At 39.0% G+C, this 27,774-nt stretch overlaps 3 protein-coding genes across 5 annotated transcripts in view; 1 reads left to right on the top strand and 2 right to left on the bottom strand.

Annotated features, from left to right (window-relative positions):
• The window catches only part of LOC126379543 (gelsolin-like), a 29,338-nt gene extending 28,402 nt beyond the window's left edge, over positions 1-936 (top strand). For all 3 annotated transcript variants that reach the window (XM_050028336.1, XM_050028337.1, XM_050028339.1), the window contains 2 exons: positions 113-175; positions 765-936. In XM_050028336.1, coding sequence (XP_049884293.1) covers positions 113-175; positions 765-839 — 138 coding nt within the window. In that variant the 3' untranslated portion in view covers positions 840-936. The remainder of the gene's footprint in view (positions 1-112; positions 176-764) is intronic.
• Positions 937-4,702: 3,766 nt separating this feature from the next.
• LOC126379614 (uncharacterized) lies at positions 4,703-5,339 on the bottom strand. Its single transcript, XM_050028437.1, has one exon. It carries the CDS (start codon positions 5,309-5,311, stop codon positions 4,751-4,753), a length of 561 nt encoding a protein of 186 aa, XP_049884394.1. The 5' UTR covers positions 5,312-5,339; the 3' UTR covers positions 4,703-4,750.
• Positions 5,340-12,511: 7,172 nt separating this feature from the next.
• LOC126379466 (cytochrome P450 307a1) lies at positions 12,512-23,478 on the bottom strand. The gene is made up of 2 exons (XM_050028226.1): positions 23,103-23,478; positions 12,512-13,884 (listed from the first exon to the last, which is right to left on the bottom strand). Exons 1-2 carry the CDS (start codon positions 23,476-23,478, stop codon positions 12,644-12,646), a joined length of 1,617 nt encoding a protein of 538 aa, XP_049884183.1. The 3' UTR covers positions 12,512-12,643.
• Positions 23,479-27,774: the final 4,296 nt, after the last annotated feature.

Genomic DNA, 27,774 nt, shown 5'->3' with positions numbered 1-27,774 from the left:
TCAAGATCGAAGCCAATGGAATTCTATAGTCTCTGGTTACCCCGGTGGGAAATAGGCGTGAGTTTATGTATGTATGTAAATGGTACTAATTTCTGATAACTTTTTTTTTCAGGAGAAGTCAGAAGCGATGAAGAAAGCCCAGCAATATCTGAAGACACAAAATCTACCGGAATGGGTAAGACGTTTGTCCTGTTACAACACACATAGGTGGTGGTGGACGTCCTGAGATAAAAGGGCCTCACTCAGCACAATAGTTTGCGGCCAGGGTAACCCGTCTTGATTGATTTTGCCCCCATATTTTGGCGCCCGGTGCGGTGGTTCACCCCGCGTCGCCTAATACCATCTTCACCATAAGGGCACACGGGGCCCGTGCCCAGGGCCCCCATTCTCGGGGGGCCCCTAAGGATCCACAATTTCTCTCACACATTTATTCTCAAAACATTTTTGTCGGGCACGTTAACACTTTTTTCACAAATCAGGAATCTTATCAGAAGGTTAGATTTACAAGGCAAATCATATACTGCGCCATTATATTATCGATGAATGCGACTTTTCCAAAAACCAAAAAACCTATGCTGTATTTGATTACCTATGGGTATAGGTACTTAGTAAAAAATTAAGTGTTTTTCGTTTTTACTTTCCAATTCGCTTTCTTTACTTTCCAAAAGGGCCCCAAATTCTTGTGTGCCCAAGGGCCCCAGCCTAGTTTAAGACCGCGCTGCCCAGGGCCGGCATTGTACTTACTTCCTCTTCCTCCTCCTCAGGTCCACGTATCGAAGGTTCCAGAGGGAGCAGAGCCGGCTGCCTTCACACAGTTTTTCGAAAACTGGCAGGATTGAGCTAACAACACACACTACTTGTAATAATTATTGAAATAATGCCAAATGTCTACAAGTTCTGATCTGAAGCACAAAATAAACGCACCCACCATTACAAGCGGTATTATTTATCCCTCAAATATACAGGGTGTTAGTGACATCGTAACGAAAACTTTGAGGGATGATTCAGACCATGATTCTGACTTGATATCAAGTGGAATTTTCCGTCGCGAAAGTATGGCACGGAAAATAATTTAAAAAAACTCAAAAAAAAAAATCATGAATTTTCCAACAAGAAATTCCACTTGATATCAACTCAGACAGCCTCTGTGGTTCGTCTAAGGTCCGGTTTCGATTCCCGACGGGGACATTGTCGAAACACTATGTGAGACTGTCCTTTGTTGGGTAAGGACTTTTCAGGCTTGAATCACATGATTGTCCGGGTTGTTTTTTTTACGTAATGACAATTTTTTTAACGTGAGCCACACTCGCTAGTAGACCTGCAGTAGATCAGCAGCACCTGGCGCTCACAACCTGCAGAGGCGCGTCCCTCCACCCCACGCCGCTACTGCAGATGCTGTGAATCAAGAGTGTGACGCGGGCGGAAGGTTTGGCGGGACATGCATCTAAGTTTTATCCAACAGGGATTGTCTGGACCTAGTTCTAGCGGGATTCTCTTAAAATGCATAAATGGTTTTGTCATAATTTTAATTATCATGATCCTTTTTGCATAACGTTTTTTAGCATAATATCACTTTCCCATAATCACATCTAAGAATACTGGTTTGTTAGGTATAACTTATTTTTGGACTAATATTTGTTGGCATAAATTTGATTCGCATATAAATAGGTATCCATAATTCTTTTTTAGAATAATAGTGTTTTGTCATAATTTTTACAAGGCATAACAGTGGGTTAGGGTGCGGCCTACGCCGCCAGCATGTTTATCTTACACACGAAAAGTATACTGAATGATGACCAACAGCATGAAATAGAGTCAAAAAATATAAAAAGTGACAATCATGAACCAAATGCAGCCAAGAAAAAAGTAAGTTTCGGAAATGTTCAAAGTTGTGCCAAAACTTTTCTTATTCGGAGTATAGTTTTTATGCTTATATATCATTATTATTGTCATTAATTATTATGCTTATCGTAGTTATGAGTTTCAAAATTATGCTTAAAAAGTTATGACGAATTAATATTATGCGTAACTAATAATAGGACAAGTAACATTATGCCATGGTAAATTATTACATAAAATTTTATGAGTAAAAATAGAGAACCAGTTCTAGCCGGAATGATATCGGATAGACCTAGTTTTATCCAACAGGAAATGGCTGGACCTAGTTGTAGCCGGCATGATGAAGGCTAGACCTAGTTTTACCCGAAAACAATCGGCTCGTACTAGGTTTAACCAAGAGTAAGCGGCTACACCTACTTCTAACCGGCTATAACTAGGTGTAGCCGCACTTCGGGTATTAGCCGTAACATATATACCGCTGTGTACGAATGTATAGCTAAACAAAGCCCTTTCGTAAACTTAATTACATACATACATACATAAACTCACGCCCGTAATCCCTAATGGGGTGGGCAGAGCCACAAGTAATCAAAGACAACTTGCAGCCACTGTTGATACGAATTCCAAAGATGGATATGATGAACCTTATGGTGATAAGGGATCAGCCTATCGCCCATAACATTAGTCCATCATGAACTTAACTAAACAAACATCTAAACTTAATTCACCTGAGCTAATTCACCAAGGTGCATTAAATAAACTTTTAGTAATCTTTAATCACCTGCATCGCTCGTGGTAAAACAAAAGACATGTAATATAAATAAATAGTAAACTTTATTCACCCAGTCATAGTAATGGTTCTAAGGTCTAACGTACCATTTCTAGAAAAAGACCTACAGTAATATTTTCATGTAATAGGCTTAATTGGGCCTCAAGTATAAATTCGTCAATTACTGATCAAAAGGTTCAATACTTCGGTGAATAAAGCAAACTTTTAAAAATTATCCATCTTTGGACTTCGTATCAACAGTGGCTGCAAGTTGTCTTTGATTACTTGTGGCTCTGCCCACCCCATTAGCGATTACGGGCGTGAGTTTATGTTATGTTAAAAAAATTAATGCACCCAGGTGAATAAGGTGAATAAAGTTTTTTAAAAGTAAATTTAATGCACCCTGGTGATTAAAGATTACTAAAAGTTTGTTTAATGCACCTAGGTGAATTAGCTCAGGTGAATTAAGTTTACGAAGGGAAACAAGCGCCAAGTTTTCGCCGCATATTTGTATTCAAAAATTCAAAATTCAAAAATATCTTTATTCAGTAGGTAACATAGTTACACTTTGAATCGTCAATTTTTACATAACGAACGTCTCATCCGCCTAAAACTACTGCAGCTTCTCACAACCTGTATAGCCGGGGAAAAGAAGCTGCAAGAAAAACCTCGGCACAGGGCCCTAGACGTTCTTTTTTAAAAAAAATAAAAATAAACATAAAATATTGATATACAATTGAGTAATTTAGCTGCCTAATATCAGTTCTCAGACAGTTAATCCCATGCATTCATATCTTCTAAATAATCACTAACTTTATAATAACCTTTTTTGTAAAGTTTTTGTTTAACTACTTTCTTAAAGCAGTTGAAAGGCAAATTCTGTATCAAGCGCTGTATCTACGGTAGTGGTAAAAACATGCTTTTGAGCATACCTACATACATACATACATAAACTCACGCCCGTAATCCCTAGTGGGGTGGGCAGAGCCACAAGTAATCAAAGACAACTTGCAGCCACTGTTGATACGATGTCGTAAGCTGGATATGATGAACCTTTGAGCATACCTGGTTTTCTTATACCGTGGTAAATTACGTCCTTGGATGACCCTCGCTCCGAAGGAAGTATAGCTACTTGTATTATTACTCACTTATAAATAAATATGAAATATTTATAAGTAACTAACCTACCTCAATGTCACGGAAATAACAGAAGTATTCTTGATCACTACAACCTTTCTTGACTCCGATCTCAGTTGAGGTGAATTGTATAGTTCTAACTGATGAGGCCTACCGTAGAAGTATTGTATTATTTCACAATATAAAGAAGGTATTGGTCTTTTTAAAACAATGTTTATAAAAATATATATCAAAATGGTGTTTTAGTTGCAGCCAATTTCTCCACATTACCTATCATTATATTTTATATTGTTACTTCATCATCGTCCCATTAACGTCCCCACTGCTGGAGCACTGCAGAGGCAGCCAATCAGCTCGCGACACAAAACACTTCAGAACCCCGATACCGACCGGCGTGGTCGACGACTTCCCTCAATCAGCGCTTATCGCTATCGACTAATTCTTTCAAATATTTTTCCTCTCAGACGACGCCCTGAGCCGAGGTTCGCGCCCAACTGGGCACCCTCAGGCCTGTTATCTTAAACGTTGTGCCGGGTGAGAGCCTTCAGCGCCCCCATTTGTCCGGCCAAGTAGTTAATGCCATCTGTGGCAAAGCTACAATAAGTCACGTCAAAAAAAAAAGATGGCTGTGTTAATATGGATCGAGACAAAATCTTATAATGATATTGACGATATTTTGCTAGGTTAGTGGAGGTTGCATTAGAGTTATCTCTTGTGCTTCTTCCGATCCCAAAGACAATGTCGTAGGGCTAATTCTATATAATACACACACGCACGCACGTACGCACCCACCCACACACGCACACACACACACACCCAAACACGCACGCACGCACGCACGTACACGCGCACCCACACACACACATATACACACTGGCACATCCCTCCTTTGCATGTATGTGTAATAAAATCCAGAATTATAATCCGCTAATCGTTTATTCACTCCACTAGGCATCTCTCTCTCTCTCTCTCTCTCTCTCTCTCTCTCTCTCTCCTTGGCATTTATTATTCCCATCTGATGGTGGGGTCTGCCTTCTTCGTACTTCTCTTCCACTTCGCTCTATCGGACGTGTCGTTCTCGGAGACATTGCACATACACAGGTCCTTTTTGACCACATCCGCCCATCTTGTTTTTGGCCGTCCTCTTGGTCTAAGCCCTGGTATGTTTAGATTGGCTGTAACGTTACCCACATAATCTGGAGGTCTTCTTTTTACGTGCCCAAACCAACGGAGCCTGCTCTCTTGTAGCTTTTCGGAGATGTCGCGTACGCCGAGACTGCCGCGCACGTATTCGTTACGGATTTTGTCGAGCATCGTCACTCCGCACATCCACCTAAGCATTTTCATCTCAGCGACTTGAATGGTCTGGACTTGGCGCTGCGTTACTGCCCACGTTTCACTACCAAACGTCAAGACTGGCCTGATCATGCTCTTGTACACTAAGCCTTTGAGCTTAACGGGCATACGTTTGTCACAGGTTACACCAGTTACTTCCCGCCATTTAAGCCAGGCTGCCGCTATCCGATGCTGTATGTTTGTGTCCAGGTTGCCAGACGAGTGTAACATGGTGCCCAAATATTTATATTCGTCACACCTGGTGTGACGTCACTCCACTAGGTATCTAATTAATACATATTACAAAAAAAATCTACTGTCCACTGTCACTCTACGTACGATCTTTTCTTAACGCTAGCTTATAACCAACTGCTCCACATTACCCCGGCCTTCCATCCAACCCTGGCATCCCCACTTTTTTTACTTTTACGTAGTACCCAGTGTTGCCATTTTAATATCTTAAATAACCTACTTATATAAAAAAAATAAATCAGATATTACTAAAACTTAAAATCGTAATATATGTAAATGATAATTTAAGTAATAATGTGTTAGCACGGTAGAACAATAAAAAAATGCATAATGTTATTGTTATTTACTTCGGAAGTGCGGTGCCTTCTAACATAGGCCCTACAAGGTTAAAAGAAGGCATCAGCCTCTCATCATCATCATCATCATCACCCGTAAGACGCCCACTGCTGGGCATAGGTCTCCCCCGAGGATGTCCACGTCAACTCCACGGCATCAGCTTCTAGCTGATTGTATTGGTTTGTTTGACTTCACTTATTGTAGATTTGAGGAGCTCGGTGGCGCAGCGGTTAACGCGCTCGGTCTGCGATTGTTGAAGTTAAGCAACTTTCGCAAAGGCCGGTCATAGGATGGGTGACCACAAAAAAAAAAGTTTTCATCTCGAGCTCCTCCGTGCTTCGGAAGGCACGTTAAGCCGTTGGTCCCGGCTGCATTAGCAGTCGTTAATAACCATCAATCCGCACTGGGCCCGCGTGATGGTTTAAAGCCCGATCTCCCTATCCATCCATAGGGAAGGCCCGTGCCCCAGCAGTGGGGACGTTAATGGGCTGATGATGATGATTTGTGAGTATGTGTGAACTGGTTACTGGTTACTAGTTGGGAACTGGCCTACTTTATGGTTGACACTCAAGTTTAATTTAATTACTGCCGCCGTTTCGAATTGCTGGTGATGATGATTGTAGATTTGCCGTAAATGGCATTAATTACTTGGCCGGAAAGTCCAAAATACCTTGTCACTATTGGCATAGAATAAGGAATAATACTACGTATAGAACGGCAACTCTCCGCTCCCCACCAGCGTCTGTGCTAGCTTTACCTCACCCCCGAACACAGTTTAGACTTCAATCGTATGGCGTCAGACGTCACACACACAGATGCGCGTGTACGATAACGTCAATGTGTAGTGTCTGTGTGAAACGAGGTTGTTTGTATGAAGTGTCCGGGGCGGTGATCGTGGCTTTTTTCTTTTTTTTACCTTTTGCTATTGGTATAGTTTAAGTTAATTGTAGTAATTTTAAAGCGGAATGTTCATCAGGACAAACCCTTTTGGGGTTTATTGATGTGATCTATTGTTTTTAGTTTATAAGTTTGTATAAGTTTAAATAAAATAAAAAAAAAGATAAAAATGGGAATACGGGTATGGGTATTTGAGATGCAGAAAAAAATAAAATAACTGGTTCCCAAATTGCAAATTCTATAATTTCAGTGACTAAAACCTACTAAATGATCACAAAGTTATCTAAAATCTACACAAAACTATTGTTTTATATAATATCCTGAAATATAATATATATTTTACATTTTTTGTGTTTAAATCTAAGGTTTTGATTATAAAAACGTGGAGCGATAAAACTTTAAAACGCGCGTGAAAACGCTTTTGCGTGAACGCTTCCATACACCGTTATATGTTTGAATTAATCGCGCCGCGTTTCCACAAACAAGATTTAGGAATATCCACACATACATACATTGGCCATACATTCATACAAAAATAAACTTTGAGTGCTAAAACTACTTGCAAACTAAAAATAAAATAACGGAAGGAACTAAAGAAATGCTTAGTCAGTGGGTTTTTTTTTACGTAAATGCTTTTAATTACATAATTCTCAATTTCTAAACCTAAACTAACATAGCACATTGATTTGACCTCTGACACCTTTGAGCTTGAAACAAAGAGTAAGGAAACCGGAACGCACAATACATAATATGTTATATTACAACATTGTTATGTATTGTTACGTAACATAACACTGTTATGTTACGCAGAATTTTGTAACATAACATTTTCCTGCTTTGTTAGATAAAACTCATTAACTGTATCTTAGTTAGATTGCTCGCCTTCTTTCCCCGATCACTTACAGGAAAGAGACCAAACTACTTTGAGAACTGTCAAAATAAAATAAAATTCCATTCGAATCGAAATTTGAATATCTCAAAAATAAAAAACTGTCATGAAGCCATAAAAATGTGCAACAATTTAAAAAAAACACTAAAATTAAATCAATAATCCCTCGAACAGTAAGCAGTCGTTTCTAAAAAGAAAATACACTTTTAATCGCTTATTTTAACAATAATTTCATTTTGCAGTGCACATTTAAAATTTTTTTTCAACATTTTTTCTGTACATTTGTTAATGCGGCGATTTTTTTTTTAAATAAGATTTTGATGTGGCATGGGATAGTCGAAAGTAACTATAACCTATAAGATGAAGTATTCAGGAATAAATAAATCTTGAGCGATACCCTCGGGTTAAGGCGCGAACTATTAAAAAAGCATGTGTAAGTTCTGACTGCATTTGAACTGCAAACCAACTGTAACTCAACTGCAACTCAACTACAAATCAACTGCAACCCAACTGTCTTCTATCGTGTGGGTTGTGAGGTGGAGTACCAACCTCATCAAACCTGGTGTCAGGGTTACTATTGAGCCACCAAAGGCCCCTGACATGGCTCATGTAACGACTACTTACTTACATCAGTAAGTTGTAACCGGAACCAACGGCTTAACGTGCCTTCCGAAGCACGGATCATCTTACTTTCGGACAACCAGGTGACCAGCATGTAATGTCCTAACTAAACTAGGGACCACAAAGTTATTTTTGTGATATGTCCCCACCGGGTATCGAACCCGGGACCTCCGGATCGTGAGCCCAACGGTCAACCACTGGACCATGGAGGCCGAAGCCAACTGTAACCTGACTACAATAGAAAACAGTTGCAAAGCAGACGCAGGTATGTATCACATACAAACTGCATCCTAAATGCAGTCAAAATGCAGTGCAAATGCAGTCAAGGCTTCTCTTATGAAGATAATATATCGCGTCTGCGTGGATCGATATATATGTTTTATAATATATCGCGCGACGCGACACTCCTCTATCCTCTAATTTCTACACTCTCATGCTTTATAAAGAACTAATTTTTTTGTTTTTGTCTACTAAAAGTCAGATTCTTTCTAAAAAAAAGCTACTCGAAACGAATACCTAAGAAAATGAGGAATTTCCCAGGCTACGTTCACCAAAAACATTGTAGATGGGGTTGTACAGATTTAACGTAATAATTGGGTCGTGTACCAGGTTCAAGATAAATTATGAAATTCTGATTACTAAATAAAGACACATCTAAAACTAACGAAAAACATTTTCTTTTTTCTATTAAACTTATTTATGAATTTTAATCAAGAAAAACGTAATAATAAGTCCGACATTTTGTCACGTTTTTCTATGACGTCACAGAGTGCTTTTTCATACAAATTCCATAGTAATTTCGTGTTTTGACGTTTAGTAAAAAGTAACTGATTTGACTAGTTGGAAACTAGCCTATTATTCCAAAATACAATGTAGTTAATGGCAGAAGCATTAAAAAATAATTGTTGCTTGATATTTAGATCACATCACTGTTGGCAACCCAACAAATTTACTTTTTTATAATATTTTAATATGGCAATTCTGGGTCTCTCTCTCTGCTACGAACTATTAGAACAGCGACATTGTGCCCCTCAATTTAATTATAATAAATATTAATTAACAGTAACAATCAGTGCGTGTTATTGAAGTAGTGCATTAGTGGACCCACAATATAATAAATTCAAGTTCGGTGCACCTAGTACCGTACAATCACTACATAGTATAAAAGAAAGTCGCTTTTTCTGTCCCTATATCTTTAAAACTACGCAATGTACGCTTAAATCTTTGTACGCTTAAATCTTTAAAACTACGCAACAGATTTTGATGCGGTTTTTTTTTAATAGATAGAGTAATTCAAGAGGAAGGTTTATATGAATAATAACATCCATTAAATAGTGGAGAAATACTGATAATTTTGAGGTTTTTAATGTGATGCCGTAAATAATTTCATTATTTCCTTAGTTTTGCACCCGAGCGAAGCCGGGGCGGGTCGCTAGTTATGTATACAATTATGGTGCTACCTATATTGCTTCTCTTTATTTTGATCAGAATAATAATGGGTGGATGATGTAATTGTGCCTGGCTGTAATAACAAGGGTCATCATTGATACCTAAAAACAAAGATAAAAGATGCATATTATGTCTGTTATCCCTGAAATGAGAAGGTTAAACGAAGAAAAATCTGTACAGCGCCATCTATATTGTATTTGAGGAACTTAACCTGGAAAGTTCCTTATTAATAAAAAGAAATAACATCTACATTGGCCCCGATTCCTGCAGACACCGCCTAATTTTATTTTAAGTTATATCCGTCATTTTCATACCCGTCGAAAAGGAAAGGGACGGATGATTCACAGCTCTTAATTTTAAGAAGAATGAGTAAATGAATGAATAACCCGGGCGAATCAAAAGGTACGTCGCTGGTATGCAATCCGTTTGACGTGCTGTCTACTTAACTGTGTCGGGTTATTGACGGGTGTAAAATTTTTAGACGGTTGGTTTAGATTTGTGCTTAAAATTGACGTGTGTTCCATAAATTTTATGCTTGTCGATTACCCGTCCCTTTCCTTTTCGGCGGATAAGAAAATGACAGATATAACTTAAAATAAAATTAGATGGTATTTACAGGAATTAGCACCATTCCCTGTCCTACTTTAGCTAAAAGTGCACTAAGTAACTAACTAAAAAAAAAACACAGATTACTGCCAATTGACTAAAATATAACTTTATATGATAAATGAGGAGCTCGGTGGCGCAGCGGTAAACGCGCTCGGTCTGCGATTGTCGAAGTTAAGCAACTTTCGCAAAGGCCGATCATAGGATGGGTGACCACAAAAAAAAAGTTTTCATCCCGAGCTCCTCCGTGCTTCGGAAGGCACGTTAAGCCGTTGGTCCCGACTGCATTAGCAGTTGTTAATAACCACCAATCCGCACTGGGCCCGCGTGATGGTTTAAGGCCCGATCTCCCTATCCATCCATAGTGAAGGCCCGTGCTCCAGCAGTGGGGACGTTAATGGGCTGATGATGATGATGATATGATAAATTAATTTCGTCCATTAATAATTCGAAACCTAAGACTGTGGCCACATAACACGTCGACCATTGCGCCGTGGTTTAAAACACGATACGGTCACGAGCTAAATATGTATACACTTTGAAACCATGTCACATTAACTTTTTTGACAAATTAAACCGTAAGTCTCATGAAATGTCAAATATGATAGTGCGACAGGGTTCTAAAGTGTGTACATGGTATTGCTCATAACGGTACAACAAAAGAAGGTATTGTTTTTTTGAGAATTGATTATTTTTAACAAAGAATGTGGTCAAAAAGGACCTATGCATGTGCAATGTCTCCGAGAACGACACGTCTAATAGAGCGAAGTAGAAGAGAAGTACGAAGAAGGCAGACCCCACCATCAGATGGGAATAATAAATGCCAAGAAGAGAGAGAGATAATTTTTAACAAAGCTAATGCCTTCAGTGTTGCCAATTCCAGTCCACACCATCTAATTTTATTTTAAGTTATACCCGTCATTCTTATCCGCCGAAAGGGAAAGGGACGGGTAATCGACAGGCATAAAATTTATTTAACAAACGTGAATTTAGGCAGTAATTTAAAAAAAAACCCTTCCAACGTTTTATATTAGCCAAAAACCTGTCAGAATTAAGTTGACAGCGCACGCCAAACGGGTTGCATGTCAGCGAGATGCCTATTCTATTCGCCTGGGTATTCATTTACTAATACATTTTAAAAATTATACGCCAGACTTGGTTTCGGCCTTCTATGATCTTTTATAATTTAAAAATATTAAATAAAATTAACATATGACTTGGCTGTATGGGCTATGATCCCTTTGCCTATCCTAAAATGTTAAAATAACAGTTGTTAATCATCCGTCATTTTCCTTTTCGGCGGAGGCTTTTTGGCGGGAAACGGGAACGGGACAGTTGCTTTCTTCATTGAATGATCTGAATAATTGATACGAAGTGGTGTTTTGTGGTTAATGATCGCATTAAGTTAGTCGGAAGACATTCGCGAGTGTTATTATATCGGAGTATTCAATAAACAAAGTGTATCTGCCTATTTTCGCTTCGTGCCAGAAAGCCGCTTCATAACTGGAAAGTTTATGCGGACTTTTGAGTTAATTCGTTCGGGGTTCGGAGTAGGAGTCTACTCCGAGGGTGGGGGCTTAGGTTTCATCATCATCACCTTTCATCATTTCATTAATCATCAAGAAAAAGAATACGTAAGACATGGCTGTATGGACATAGTTCCCTTTGCCTTACCCTTCGGGGAACACCAAAACAAAAAAAAAAAACTTTTCGGCGGATAAGAAAATGGCGGGTAAATATAGCTTAAAATTAATTAGGAGGTGTCTGCAGGAATTGAGGCCAGTGCTACTATTATTGATATCTCCAATGTTCTAAGAACACAAAACAACTATCAGATGATAAGTCATGATAAATAATGAAAAATTTTCTAATCGACGTTCCCCAAACACACGATAGATGGCGTTGTTCATTTTTAACGTGATAATTACCTATTTTTTCATTGCTGGGGTACATAGTTATTCAAAAATGTAATGTAATGGCAGAAGCACATATAAAACTAATTGTTGCTTAATATTTGGATCACATTATGTACAGAATTATATTGCTACCTATATTGCTTCTCTTTATTTTGATCTGAATAATAATGGGTGGAAGTTGTAACTGTACCTTGGTGTAATAAAAAGGGTCATCATTTATACCCAAAAACAAAGATAAAAGATGCATAATATGTCTGTTATCCATGAACTTAGAAGTTTAAACGAAGAAAAAACTTAACAACGCCATCTATCGTGTTTTTGGGGAACGCTGATTGGAAACTCCCTTGTTATGTTCCAAAAATGAACAGATAAGAAAGAAAAAAGAAATCTATCTCTTTTTAGTTCGTGGCATATTGGCTATGGCCTAGTAAAGTTGGGTAACCGCCATCTAACGAGAAGAACATGGCGCACGACGCGATACGTTTGGCACTAAGTGAAACGGGCAACGATGTGGCGTCTTTAAATGGGAGCTACTCATATCCTAAGCGCACATAAACCCGAGAGAATTTATCTACAAAAAGCAATAAATAATTGAGTTCAGTGCTTCCTTGGCAGAAGGTATAAGTTGTAAGTGTCTTTAGGGAGAGCCACGCAAGCAGGCTTCTGTCTAAGATCTTCTATATTCTCCGCAGCCACATCAAACTCCTGCATAATATTCGCGAACATGACAAAGCTCATACTAGTCACTAAAGTTTGGCCGATACACGTTCTTTTACCAATGCTGAACGGAAGGAAATGGGGAATGTTCCTCTTGACTGACACGACCTCCTTTTCCATCTCCTTGGTCTTATCGATGGGCCCGGTCCTCTCTCCATCAGACTCCATGCCAGAGTCGCACTGTGAATTCCTCCTAACCCTGATTTTGCTGCGTTCCAGAAACCTAGTCGGGTCGAATTTCTCCGGATTCTCCCAGTATTTCTCTGAAGTGTTCAGCTCGTAGTTGTTGATGAAAACGATTGTGCCTTTCTCGACGCCGTAACCTGCCACAGCAGCATTCTCTGTCGCCACATGAGGTACGATTGGTGAAGAGGCGTATCGTAAGCATTCTAAGACTGTCGCTTCGGTGTACGGAAGGCTAGGTTTGTCCAGCAGACTTATCGCCCGCTTGCCTTTGGTCACGCCTTCGATTTCAGAGCGGATCTTCTTGCCAACTTCAGGGTCTCTTGCTACAGCTGTGAGGCAAAGCATAACGAGGTTCCCGACAGAAGAGTGTCCTCCAAGGAAATCTTCTAACATGAATATGATGGTGTTCCTGTCAACAGTAGGGTCGTCACGCAGGACCCTTAAAAGACCGTCCAGGAAGTCTTTCTCAGGCCCTTCAGTGTCCAAATTTGTCTCGCGTTGTTCTACGATCCTGGAGAGTATGAAAGACCGGATATCGTGTGACCAGTTGGCCAATTTGTCCATATGTTTCTTGTAGAACGGAGCGAGCCAGGGCAGGAAATCTACTAAGTACCCCTGGTTAATCTCCCAAAAAATCTCGTCAAAGTGGTCGACGACTTTACGGAATTCCAAATCAGTGTCGGGATCGAATCGGACATTGCACATGTAATGACTGAACATATTCATTGCAGAAGACATGAGGAAAGGTTTCAGGTTGATCGCAGCGTCAGATTGTCTAGTGATGTGCTTTAAAGTTTGGATTAATTCGATCGATTCAAACGTAGCAACACTACCGATGCGGGCGTAGCTGTCTGTGTGCTGCTTCGGGCCGCAGTGACGGCGAGCGAGGTTGCGTCTGCGCAGCTGCAAATTCGACCAATCGCAAAGCGCCAAAGCTGTGGACAATGAAAATTGTTTATTAGATTTGTGTTTTGTTTTTCGCTCTTTTTTAACCGACTTCAAAGAGGTTCGATTATGATAGGGACATTTCAAAAAAATACTTTGTGATCCCTAGTTTGGTTAGGATATTACAGGCTGATCACCTGATTGTCCGAAAGTAAGATGATCCGTGCTTCGGACGGACGTATTTGATGAAAAAATATAACTATTAAGATTTGAATGCAACTTTATATGATCTAAATGCACATAATTTGTGTGCCGATGCGATGAATTTATATGCATGCATGCATGGTGCATATGAATGCATTGAATCGCATAGTTTATGCGAAGATGATGTAGGCGTAATAATTTATGGTGAGGTGTTTATTTTAGGTATCTATGTATATTTTATGCATGCTTCGGCCTCCGTGGTCCAGTGGTTGAGCGTTAGGCTCATCCGGAGGTCCCGGGTTCGAATCCCGGTGGAGAAATATCACGAAAATTACTTTGTGATCCCTTGTTTGGTTGGGACATTACAGGCTGATCACCTGATTGTCCGAAAGTAAGATGGGCACGTTAAGCCGTTGGTCTCGGTTACTACTTACTGATGTAAGTAAGTAGTCGTTACATGAGTCATGTCAGGGGCCTTTAGCGGCTCAATAGTAACCCAAAGACCAGGGTTGACGAGGTTGGTAATCCACCTCTCAACCCACGAGAGAAGAAGAAGAATGGCCATTAACTACTTGGCTGGGCATAAAACTGAAAAGGCTACATTGATGCAATTAATCTAAAAAAGTCTCATCTTCTATCGTGTGGGTTGTGAGGTGGATTACCAACCTCATCAACCCTGGTGTCAGGGTTACTATTGAACCGCCGAAGGCCCCTGACATGACTCATGTAACGACTACATACATCAGTAAGTAGTAACCGGGACCAACGGCTTAACATGCCTTCCGAAGCACGGATCATCTTACTTTTGGACAATCAGGTGATCAGCCTGTAATGTCCTAACCAAACTAGGGACCGCAAAGTGTTTTTTCTTATATGTCCCCATCGGGATTCGAACTCGGGGCCTCCGGTTCGTGGACACAACGCTCAACTACTGGACCACGGGGGCCGTGGGTTTTCATAATAAACAATTTCTATTCCTGTTTTGTTATGCTATTTATCTTTGCAAGTTGGCCAGGCATGAAGGTTTTTTATAGTTTGTTATTGAGCTTGTAACCCAGTTGCGTGCGCGTCGATCGTATGCGAATGTTAAGTAACGTCTAACCAATATATTAACTGACCAACTAACCGAGCAGGGGGTAGTAAAAAAACCGGCCAAGTGCGGGTGGGGCTCGCGCGCGAAGGGTTCCGTACAATTGTATAACAATATTTTTTTTTTTTAAGAACGTCTAGGGCGCTATGCCGAGGTTTTTCTTCCAGCTTCTTTTCCCCGGCTATACAGGTTGTGAGAAGCTGAGAAGTTTTAGGCGGATGAGACGTTCGTTATGTAAAAATTGACGATTCAAAGTGTAACTAAGTTACCTTTTAAATAAAGATATTTTTGAATTTGAATTGCCTAGGGAAACAGCAGTAGGTCAGCGGTAGGTAGGTATATCGGAGCGAAAGAGGGGAAAAAAATCGCGTTTGCTATATGGGAGCCCCCCTTAAATGTTAATTTTATTTTGTTTTTAATATTTATTGTTATAACGGTAACAGAACATTGCTACAAACATTTATAACAAACATTATAGAAGGAAAAATTGAAGGGAAGAGAGGAAGGGGTAGACCTAGGAGAACATTTATGAAACAAATAAAAGAGAAGGTGCAGGTCGTGTCGTATCGGGAGGTGAAGGTTTTAGCGGGAAGAAGAGAGGAATGGCGATTACTCCACCGACAAGAGCGCAGCTCTTAAATAGAGAGAGAGAGAACGGTAACAGAAATACACGATTATTATTAGGTTTTTTGTATGTACTATTTATATAAGTAGCTGTATATATATTTTTTGTATGTATGTATGTTACACACACACATATATAGGAAAAATATTTGAAAGAATTAATCGACCGTAGTGGGTCGATAGCGATAAGCGCTGATAGAGAGACATCATCGACCACGCCGGCGGGGTCGGTATCGGGGTCCCAAGACGACGAACAGACAGAGACTCTTAGTAATAGGGTCCCGTTTTTAACCTTTGGGTACGGAACCCTGAAAAGATTCATGCATCGTTACCTTTATACATAATTTCACGGCCGCCATTAATGAGAATTCTGCATTGACTTATGAAATGAAATGAAAATTTATCGTCATAAATGTGGTAAGTATATCGATGGAAGTAAAGCTTTATAGCGCTCAGCACATTTAGTCATGTTGTGACATACAATAATAACTACTTACATAAAGTACTGGAAAATATTACAAAAACACTTATCTATATAAAAAGAAAGAAAAGAAAAAAAAACCTATTTATAAACTGAAGAAGTCACTTATGCTATAAAACTGCTTCCCCTTTAACCACTTTTTGAGTTGGGATCGAAACTTTAGATGGGGTAATTCTTTAATGGGTGAATATTAAAATGTGCCAAGTTTGGTGGCGAACTTTCATATTATTTTTTCGTGAAAAATTGGCTTCCGACATGAAAAAGGATAGGTCTAGTTGTTTAGAGGAACAAGTTACCTCGTAGCTAGAACTATGCTTTTTCATGTCGGAAGCCAATTTTTCACGAAAAAATAATACCAAACATGGCATTTTGATATTCACCCTAATATGGGATGGAATTGCGTTATATGTTCTCACACACATAGAATGTAAATTTTTATAATAAACTGTAGTTCTAGGAGTAAACTTATGAAGTTATGATCCTAATGAAAACTGAACATAAGCCAGAGGCACATCCATCGCAAGATGAACTAAGCACCCACACCTCACCGAGCTTTCTATTAATAGTACATACATACATACATAAACTCACGCCTATTTCCCACCGGGCTAAGCAGAGACTATGGAATTCCATTTGCTTCGACCCTAACACGCTTGCTTCTTCCACATTCATCAATCGCTTCATACACGCACGCCGGTTCAGAGTAGATCGTGTTAATAAACCTTTTCTAAGGACATCTCCAGTTTGGCCAATATACGTCCGTCTAGGTCTTCATTAATGTTCGCTTTATACTTATACTGCTTTCGTAATCCTATTATCCTTCATCCACTCTATGTGTCCAAACCAACCTAACATTCCCTACTCAATCTTAGTCAATATATCTTCTTTTACACCAGAATTTATCAGTAGGAAGGCAAAAATTAGTAACATTAGGAACCGTGTTACCCCGAATTTAACACGCGCGATAAATAGCGTTCTTCTTCTTATCGTGTGGGTTTTTTTTTTTTATTGTTAAATTGGTAAGTACAATTTTATTTCTTACAATATTAACCCGCCAAACTGTTACGTTTGATGGCGAGATGCGCTTATCTAATAAACATAAATTTCTACTCACCTAGATAAATAATAAAATAGAAAAACCATAAATAAAATAGAAGAACGTTAGGTACTAAATTAGAGAAGTTCTCCGCTAAGCAGTGTGTCCCTTAGCCTTGACTTTAACATTCCTACACTTAATTTAGGATCCTCTCTTAACAATTTTATTTCGTTAAATATTTTCGGCACCATGTATTGTTGAGGTGGAATACCAACCTCATCAACCCTGGTGTCAGGGAATTATTGAGCCGCCAAAGACCTGCCTGACATGACTTACATTACTCATGTAACGACTAAATACATCAGTAAGTTATAACCGGGCCCAACGGTTTCACATTACCCTCCGAAGCACGAATCTTCTTACTTTCGGACAATCAGGCGATCAGCCTGTAGTGTCCTAGCCAAACTAGGGATCACAAAGTGATTTTTGTGATATGTCCCCACTGGGAATCGAACTCGGGGGATCGTGATGCTCAACCACTGGACCACGGACGCCGTTATAAGATACCTGAAGCCTAGGCCGAAGATAGTGTTAAAAATACATAAAGTCTTACTGAGCAGGTCAAGGTGACACCAACGTGGGTCGTAATTCGTAATGCCCATCGCATCATATTATGTTACAGCCATAGGACAATGATAGTGTGATGATTAAAAGTGCAATTCGAAACGGCGCCAGTAATTAAATTAAACTTGAGTGTCAACCATAAAGTAGGCCAGTTCCCAACTAGTAACCAGTTAACACATACTCACAAATCATCATCATCAGCCCATTAACGTCCCCACTGCTGGGGCACGGGCCTTCCCTATGGATGGATAGGGAGATCGGGCCTTAAACCATCACGCGGGCCCAGTGCGGATTGATGGTTATTAACGACTGCTACTGCAGCCGACAGCCTCCGTGGTCTAGTGGTTAGAGCGTTAGGCTCACGATCTGGAGGTCCGGGTTCAATTCCCGATGGGGACATTGTCGAAATCACTTTGTGAGACTGTCCTTTGTTTGGTAAGGACTTTTCAGGCTTGAATCACCTGATTGTCCGAAAAAGTAAGATGATTCCGTGCTTCGGAGGGCACGTTAAGCCGTTGGTCCCGGCTATTAGCCGTAAAAACACCTCCACCAACCCGCAGTGGAGCAGCGTGGTGGACTATGCTCCATACCCCCTCCGGTTGATTGAGGGGAGGCCTGTGCCCAGCAGTGGGACGTATATAGGCAGTTTATGTTATGTTATGTTAATGCAGCCGGGACCAACGGCTTAACGTGTCTTCCGAAGCACGGAGGAGCTCGAGATGAAAACTTTTTTTTGTGGTCACCCATCCTATGACCAGCCTTTGCGAAAGTTGCTTAACTTCGACAATCGCAGACCGAGCTCCTCAGTCTCTGCTTACCCCGATGGAAATTTATATATGTATGTTAAACATAGCTGGCGAGATAAGTGTTAAATTTACCTTCAAGAAGTTTCTCCATAATAATTACGTTTTTATTCTAATGTTGTATGTCTCTGCCTACCCTGTCTGGGATGCAGGAGTGATGCTATCTAATGTTGTTATGTAGAAATTCACTCAATAATTTTACCTTGATATAATTTACGCACTTTTTGATTTTAGCCGACTTCGCAGTAAAATGTGTGTCACATATTATCAAAACAATTAAAAATGCAATAACTCGTGCGGTTATCAAATTACAAACGGGTAATGGAAGTGGTTACCAATCTTTGGTAAAAGAAGGCCCGCATTAATATACAAATACAAAAATATTTATTTGTGAATGTTGCGTGTTACAAGATATTGTCATCGGTCTTAGCACAGTCAGCCAAGAATTGGCATACGAATTTAAAATTGTCATGCGTAAAACAAACTAAATCAACCTGAGAAATCAACATAATAATATGAACTTGACAATAATTAAATAAAATAATAAAATAATTAAAATTCATAGACAACTCTTTATGTGGACTTTAAATATGGACTAGTATCCGAAATAAATATTTTGAATTTGAATTATATAATTGGGTTTCCTAACTCAACTTTGTCCGGCCAAATAGTTAATGCCATCTGCGGCAAATCTACAATAAGTCACGTCAAAAAAAACCTAACTCAAAGATAAATTATGAAACTCTGATTACTAAATAGAAAAAGATCTAAAAATGACAAAAAGCGTTTTCCTTTAAGTAACTTATTTATGAATTTTTGTCCCGTTTTCTATAACATCACAGGTTGCTTTTTCATACAAATTCCATACTTAGTAATTTCGTGTTTTGACGTTTAGTAAAACACTCTAGCCATAGACACTTCAGGTCCCCGATATCGACCCCGCCGGCGTGGTCGACGATTTCCCTCATTCAGCGCTTATCGCTATCGACCCACTAGGGTCGATTAATTCTTTCAAATATTTTTCCTCTCAGACGACGCCCTGCGCCGAGGTTCGCGCCCAACTGGGCACCCTCAGGCCTGTTGTCTTAAACGTTGTACCGGGTGAGAGCCTTCAGCGCTCCCCATTTGTCCGGCCAAGTAGTTAATGCCATCTGCGGCAAATCTACAATAAGTCACGTCAAAAAAAAAAGACGTTTAGTAAAAAGTAACTGATTTGACTAGTTGGAATCTAGCCTATTGTTCAATTAATTTCGATAAAATCTGTGGACTTGCCTCATAGCTCGGACGTTTTGTAATAAGACGGTAAGAATAAAATTGCGGGCCGCATTTTGAACAGTCCTGCCAGAGAAGGAAATAGATTTTGCTGATTGAACAATGCAGATTAGAGGCGAAGGATTTTGGGTAAAAAAAGGCAAGCAATTTTTTAACCCACTTTCAAAGTCAAGTGCGTACTTATACATACATACATAAACGCACGCCCGTAGTCACTAATGGGGTGGGCAGAGCCACAAGTAATCAAAGACAACTTGCAGCCACTGTTGATACTTTTTTCTTTGACGTGACTTATTGTAGCTTTGCCGCAGATGGCATTAACTACTTGGCCGGACAAATGGGGAGCGCTGAAGGCTTTCACCCGGTACAACGTTTAAGACCACAGGCCTGAGGGTGCCCAGTTGGGCGCGAACCTCAGCTCAGGGCGTCGTCTGAGAGGAAGAATATTTGAAAGGATCAGTCGACCCTAGTGGGTCGATAGCGATAAGAGCTGAATGAGGAAAATCGTCGACCACGCCGGCGGGGTTGGTATCGGGGTCGTGTTGACGTTCACGAGATATCCTTACTAATATTATGAATGGGAAAATGTATGTGTGTTTGTATGTCTGTCTTTCACTTTAAGTGGAGATAGTAGAAGGGATGGAGAGTGACATAGGCTATTTTTTGTCTCTTTCTAACCCTAAAATGGAGGGTAGAAGTTTGTTTGGTGCATTCCCTAAATTTCAATGTAGAAAGCTAAAAATTGGTATGCGGACTATTTGTGACAAATAAAAACTTCTTGCATCATTTTTTTTTTTGGAAATCTGCCGCCAAAGTGAAATGAGATGGTGGAATTTAAGGGAATTTTCGCAGTTTTCAAAGTAGGAAGCTAAATTTTGATAAGTACATTAGAAAAGGGAAACGTGTGTCAGGATCGAAGCAAAAGAAAATCCATAGTCTCTGCTTACCCCGGTGCGAAATAGGCGTGAGTTTATGTATGTAATATGTTAAATATTATGGCATAGGACGCCTCCTCAGTAAAGCCATGCGCGTTACAAACCATACTTCAGTTGATGTTGAAATCTAAAAGCTGTTGGTAGCTTTAACCCTTTGCGCTTAGCGTGTTCAATTAAAAAAAAGAATAGAAAAAAGTAAACATTGAATAGTTATTATTAAAATTTTATAATTTCAAATTAAGAAGTTAGGTATCTTTTATAAGTTTAAATACCTACTTTAACGTTTCAATTTAGTTTTAAAAAGTGATTTAATAAATAAAAAGTGGAAAAAAAAGGTTAAAAATTTATTTTAAAATTAATTTAAGTAAAAGTTTTCGTGAATAGTGGTGAAAAAAGTGTTTATTTTTCTCTGCACGGCCAGAAATTATAAGATTACTTTTTGGTAAGTTGAAGAAATTATGTTATATATTATACATAATACAGACAAGAAACATACTAAGAAAACAAATAGTACAGGTAGGCTTATCTCTAAACAAAGAGCTTGCGTGTAGGAAGTGTAGGAAGCAGGATTCTATGATGAAACCTGTGACAGATTTCTGTGTGAATGAATGTTTTTTTGTAGATACGTCGAATATTTGGCGCGAAAACCGAATATTCAATTTTGGTGCCGCAATATTCGGTATTGTAAATTATTTTTACCACCTTTTCGTATTTTTATGTGTTCGCGCTAATAAGTTGATTCGATTTGATATGTCGCTAATAATTATGATGGTGGTACGTACCTATATAATATGGTTGCCTTATAGTGAAAACCATGAAAGCGCCTTTTTAAAAAGTTAAATTCGGATGTGTTCGGACAATCTAATATAAATCCAATTGAAAATTGTGATCTTAATTCATACCCGGAATAAAATTAATTGAAAGAAATGGAGTTTTAGCTGGTTAAAATCACATAATAATATTTTGTTTTGCAAAAAGCGCTTTTTAAATCTTATTCAGTAATATGTACCTACGTAATAATATATTTTATTGGATTAAGTATTATTAACTTTAAGAATAGTGCAAAGTATATCAAAATCAGTTTAGTATTCCAAATTGACAAATACAAAAATACGAATTCAGTTTTTTTTTTTTAATAATATAGGCTCGCGTTTGAACACGATATCATTATGTCGTTTTATCGATTGGTGCCAATATGTGAACCCAAATAAGTCGTGTCGTTCCATCAAAATACGAAAAAAATCACGTGGCACGCATGTTAGGCAAACAAATTATCGATTTGGAAAAACTTCATTGAATCGATCGATAATTTTATAGAGCCGAGTTTCGCGCCCAACTGGGCACCCTCAGGGGCCTGTTTTATAAAACTTACAATTGTAAATTACAACGACAATTTGATGTTCATTACGTAGCCAATATGAAACTGCAAAATATTCGTGATCACACACTCCGCAATGTACATCAAATTGTCATTGTAATTTACAATTGTAAGTTTTATTAAACAGGCCCCTGGTCTATTGTCTTAAATTTTGTACCGGGTGACAGCTCTCAGCGCTCCCGGACAATAGGCATCTTGACAACCTAGTCAAATGAGATAATTTTAGGAAACGTCAAAACGAAAGTTTTCTTTGGAGTTTGTATGGAAATACTGTCCTGTGACGTCATCAATAAAAGCGGTCAAACGTCGTACTCATTGTTACTTAATTCATAAATAAAATTCGAAAATAAGTCGAAAAGTAAAATGAGATTGATTTTTGGTCATCCCAGACTGGCTTCTATTTCTAGATGAGCATTTTATAATTTATCTTTGACCCAGTCAAATACTCTATTAGTTAAAACCATTTCCGGCCAATCTACAATAAGTCACGTCAAAAGAAAGGAAAAACTACACGACCTTTTTATAAGTAGCTGGGTTTTTTTTTGCCGTGACTTATTGTACATTTGCCGCAGATGGCATTAACTACTTGGCCGGACAAATGGGGAGCGCTGAAGGCTCTCACCCGGTACAACGTTTAAGACAACAGGCCTGAGGGTGCCCAGTTGGGCGCGAACCTCGGCTCAGGGCGTCGTCTGAGAGGAAAAATATTTGAAAGAATTAATCGACCCTAGTGGGTCGATAGCGATAAACGCTGAATGAGGGAAAAGTAGCTGGAAAATACACGTAATTAAAAAAAAAAAACAAATAAAAAAAATACTCACAGTTGTTCCGGTCTCCAGCGAAGAGAGTGTGGAATCTTAAGAAGTCTGGTCGTCCTCCGAAGAATTTTCCATTCTGGTTCAAAACCTCCCTGATCAGCTCCAAATTATTAACAACCAAACATTTAGTCGACCCTAAGGTCAAACTGAAGATATCCCCGTAATCTTTGGCCAGCTCCGTAAAAGCCTGGAAAGGCGATTCGTGTTTACCCAGTAAGTGTATACTCCCAACTATTGGCAAAGGAAAAGGCCCTGGGGCCTGATCTAATACTGCCACAGTATCTGCATGGTATTTCGATACTTTTTTGACTACAGTCTTCTTCGTGAAGTACTTGTAGAATATGAAGATAACACTAGCGATTATAAGGAGGGCACTCATTTTTTCTAAATAATAGAATTTTTTTAGAGTGACCACACCGACTGGGTGGGAATATTGCACTGCGCACAGCGACCACGCAGCGGACATTTTATACGACGTGCCGCCATTTGCATTTTTCGTTAAAGCGTCCTCTCCTGCATATGATCATATCATGGCGGGAAAAGCGTGCGGTTTCGGCGTTCGTTTTGTGTTTTACGGAAAGGAGATTTTTGCTTTTTTTAACATACATAAACTCACGACCGCGACTGGAGGGGTGGGCAGATCCACAGGAAATAACTTTAGCGAGTAAAAGCGAACTTATATGATTGAGATGTATTACTTTTGATATCTTCTGTTAGGTAATAAGTGTATTTAAACAATCAATAGTTCTCTGTGTTAGGGTTTGTAATGTTTATTTTATTATTAGATTATATAACTTAACAACAAACGGAATAAAGTCGTGAATCTGTGTCACGACTTTATTATTTTTAATTTGGAACTGGCATATTATTTCTTTTGTTTTTATTTTTGATTTCTTCTTTTTCGAACGGGAACGTTTTCCCGCCTTTTTGAAAGGCGGTGGCGGGAATTTTGTTCGGTTGCGGCATTCTGTTATGAAGAGTTGGAGAGTTAGCATTGTTTATGAAAATATAACATTAAGTATTCATAAGAATTGCTGAATTGTTTGATTACGACGAGAGCAGTAGTTAGTACTTATTATCACAAACATTAACAAATAGTTTATTACCTACACAAATAGGACATACTAAATACAAAACAAAAGAGAAATAGAAAGAGTAAAAAAGCGGGTTCATTGCTAAGTAGCAATATCTTTCAGGTAACCTTCGTCTTTTTTGCGTTGTTTCTTTATTGTGTATATTATTTTATTTTATTGAGCAGAGGCCGCCTAAGTTGTACTGCATTCATCTGTTATTTCTGATTGTATTTTTTTATTCCCAATTTTAATGTATAAAGTATGTGTTTGTAACCATTTATTACATCCTTTGACACTATACGTAGTTCTTCTTCTTATCGTGTGGGTTATTGTGAGATGGATTACCAACCTCATCAACCCTGGTGTCAGGGTTATTTTTGAACCGCCAAACGCCCCTGACATAGCTCATGTAACGACGACATACTTACATCAGTAAGTAGTAACCGGGACCAACAGCTTAACGTGCTTTCCGAAGCACGGATCATCTTACTTAAAAAAATTAGAAAATCTAGGTATTCGTGGGACCCCGCTGAAACTCTTTCAGAATTACCTGACAGGTCGGGTCCAGTGCGTTACTATTGACGGTCACACAAGCTCAAACCTTCAGGTCGAGTACGGTGTACCCCAAGGTAGTATTCTGGGTCCCAGTCTCTTCTTAACTTACATTAACGACCTGTGTCAATTACATCTTGCCAATGGGGAACTGTTTTCTTTTGCCGACGACACTGTTTTACTTTTCTCGGGGAACACGTGGAAGGAAGTGTATGATTCAGCCCAAAACGGGTTCAATTTAGTCTCTGATTGGTTGAACCAAAACCTGCTCACCTTAAATGTTGACAAAACAAAACATATGATTTTTACTTTGCGTAATAAACATCTTCCTGACCCGGCAATATTTACCATCGCTGCACACTCTACTCAAATCCCTCATACTTCACCTTGCAATTGTCCTAAAATAGAAAGAACTAATAGCATTAAATATCTCGGAGTCCTTATAGATAGCAACCTCACTTTTAATTCACACATTAGCCTCATATCAAATAGAGTCCGTAAATTAATCTTTGTATTTAAACATTTAAGACATGTAGCAGACCCTCCAACTTTAAAAATGATTTACATAGCACTTTGTCAATCAATACTTATTTATTGCATCACTACATGGGGCGGTGCACCAAAAACCATTTTCAAATCTGTAGAACGTGCACAAAGGGCACTGTTAAAAGTAGCTACATTCAAACCAATGCTATTTTCCACCTCTCTACTCTATGAGGTATGTGACGTACTTACCGTCCGACAACTGTTCATTCTTCATACTATACTTATGCAACATTCCCAGACTCCCGTTGACATCGACGTTACATATACAAGGCGTAACCACTTAGTCGCAAAATCTTCCTTCTTCAACACCAGTTTTAGCCATAGATTCTTCTGCTTTTTGGGTCCCTTTCTGTACAACATGCTTCAACGTAATCTTTCCATTCACTCCCAATCAACACTACCTTGCAAAAAGGCTGTTACCAATTGGTTACAAGGACTATCATACGATGACACAGAGAAATTACTTAAACCTGTTGGTTGATTACCTTTAGTAAACATAATAATATACAAGTAGATACACCTCACACAACACACAAACCCTCAAACACACACGCTCACACACACACACGCACACACACGCACACACACACACACACACGCACATAGCAAGTGGTATTTTACCTTACCTATTAATTATTATTTTTTTTCTTTTTATTGTTAACTTGATATTATTCAAATTTTAAATATAACAATATTCATTGTCAGCACCCTCAATTTTGGCTTTCTGCATACAACTCTTGGATGGTAGCTGGTATCCTTAGCTCAGTTTTAAAACTTTTAGGGATAACAGCTGACTCATAGTAATTATGTCACAGCCTGTAACTACATACTTATAAATGTAACAAATATTGTCGTATATTTAAGGCTCTAATAGTACAAAATAAAGATATTATATTATATTATTATAAAGATATTACTTTTTGGACAATCAGGTGATCAGCTTGTAATGTTCTAATCAGACTAGGGATCATAAAGTGATTTTTGTAATATGTCCCCACCGGGATTCGAACCCGGGACCTCCGGATCGTGAGACCAACGCTCAACCACTGGACCACGGACTATACTAAGAATCAGTCATAAGGATATCTCAACTCAACTGCGTAGAAACAATCTAGGCCAGGAGAAAATTCTGAGAAAAACATGTTTTTCAAAACAATGGCGCGTGCGTGTGTGAAACGATTGACGAATGTAGAGGAAGCAAGAGAAGTGTGTCAGGATCGAAGCGAATGGAATTCCATAGTCTCTGCTTGCCAGTGAAATAAGTGAAATATTACCAAAACCCCCCGCCGCCTTAAAGATTTATTAAAAAATGTGAAGTGTTTCCAACTCATTTATCATAACATTAAGAAAACATTTCAAAAAATATAAGTGCATATTACTATGTGTAACAGCCTCCGTGGTCTAGTGGTTAGAGCGTTAGGCTCACGATCTGGAGGTCCGGGTTCGATTCCCGATAGGGACATTGTCGAAATCACTTTGTGAGACTGTCCTTTGTTTGGTAAGGACTTTTCAGGCTTGAATCACCTGATTATCCGAAAAAGTAAGATGATTCCGTGCTTCGGAAGGCACGTTATGCCGTTGGTCCCGGCTATTAGCCGTAAAAACACCTCCACCAACCCGCAGTGGAGCAGCGTGGATGCTCCATACCCCCTCCGGTTGATTGAGGGGAGGCCTGTGCCCAGCAGTGGGACGTATATAGGCTGTTTATGTTATGTTATGTTATGTACTATGTGTCTACTAGAACCAGCTCCAAAATAAAGACGTGGCCCAAAGGTCTTTGTAACCAGGCCAAAAATATCAAAAAAGAAAAAATAGCCTCTCCTTACCCGTAGAGTACCTATGTTTCAAAATTGGAACTATTATTTATTGCGTATGGGAGACAAAAAATAAAGAAGAATAATTGGAACTGTACACGTTTTTACAATAAAATACCAGATAATATTTTGAATTTGTCAGAAAATAAATTTCTTAAAAAAGCTCATGTGAAGCTTACTTTATGTAAAATGCTTATTATAAGATTAATAATTACCTAAATGATAAAAATGTCTGTTATGAAATGTGTTCTTCTAGTTATTAAATAACTTGTAATGTACCCTCACTGATTTAAAAGATGTGTTGCTGTTGCAGTCTCTTGTCATTTCTTCTCCTCAGCCATAACACCTTGCGAAATGACGTAATTTCAAAAATGTTACATTGACCGTCAACAAGCTTATCCATGAAAATTACGTTGAATAAACGATTTGATTTCTGGATACGAACCAAAAAAGAACTAACATAAGTTTACATAACAAAGCATCGCTCCTGTATCCCCAAAGGGGTAGGCAGGGATGTATAAAATACACCCACTCCATACACCGATTCACTTCATACACCATTTTGTTTTTTTTTTGACGTGACTTATTGTACATTTGACAAATGGGGAGCGCTGAAGGCTCTCACCCGATACAACGTTTAAGACAACAGGCCTGAGGGTGCCCAGTTGGGCGCGAACCTCGGCTCAGGGC

Source organism: Pectinophora gossypiella, chromosome 29, assembly GCF_024362695.1.
Source record: "Pectinophora gossypiella chromosome 29, ilPecGoss1.1, whole genome shotgun sequence".
Lineage (NCBI taxonomy): Eukaryota > Metazoa > Arthropoda > Insecta > Lepidoptera > Gelechiidae > Pectinophora > Pectinophora gossypiella.
This window is presented reverse-complemented; position numbering and strand designations above follow the sequence as displayed.

Coding starts and splice junctions, on each gene's coding strand:
- LOC126379614 (XM_050028437.1), bottom strand. CDS start 5,311: ATGTTACACTCGTCTGGCAACCTGGACACAAACATACAGCATCGGATA.
- LOC126379466 (XM_050028226.1), bottom strand. CDS start 23,478: ATGAGTGCCCTCCTTATAATCGCTAGTGTTATCTTCATATTCTACAAG. Junction 13,885..23,102: donor CGCTGGAGACCGGAACAACT/GTGAGTATTTTT, acceptor CATTGTCCACAG/CTTTGGCGCTTTGCGATTGG.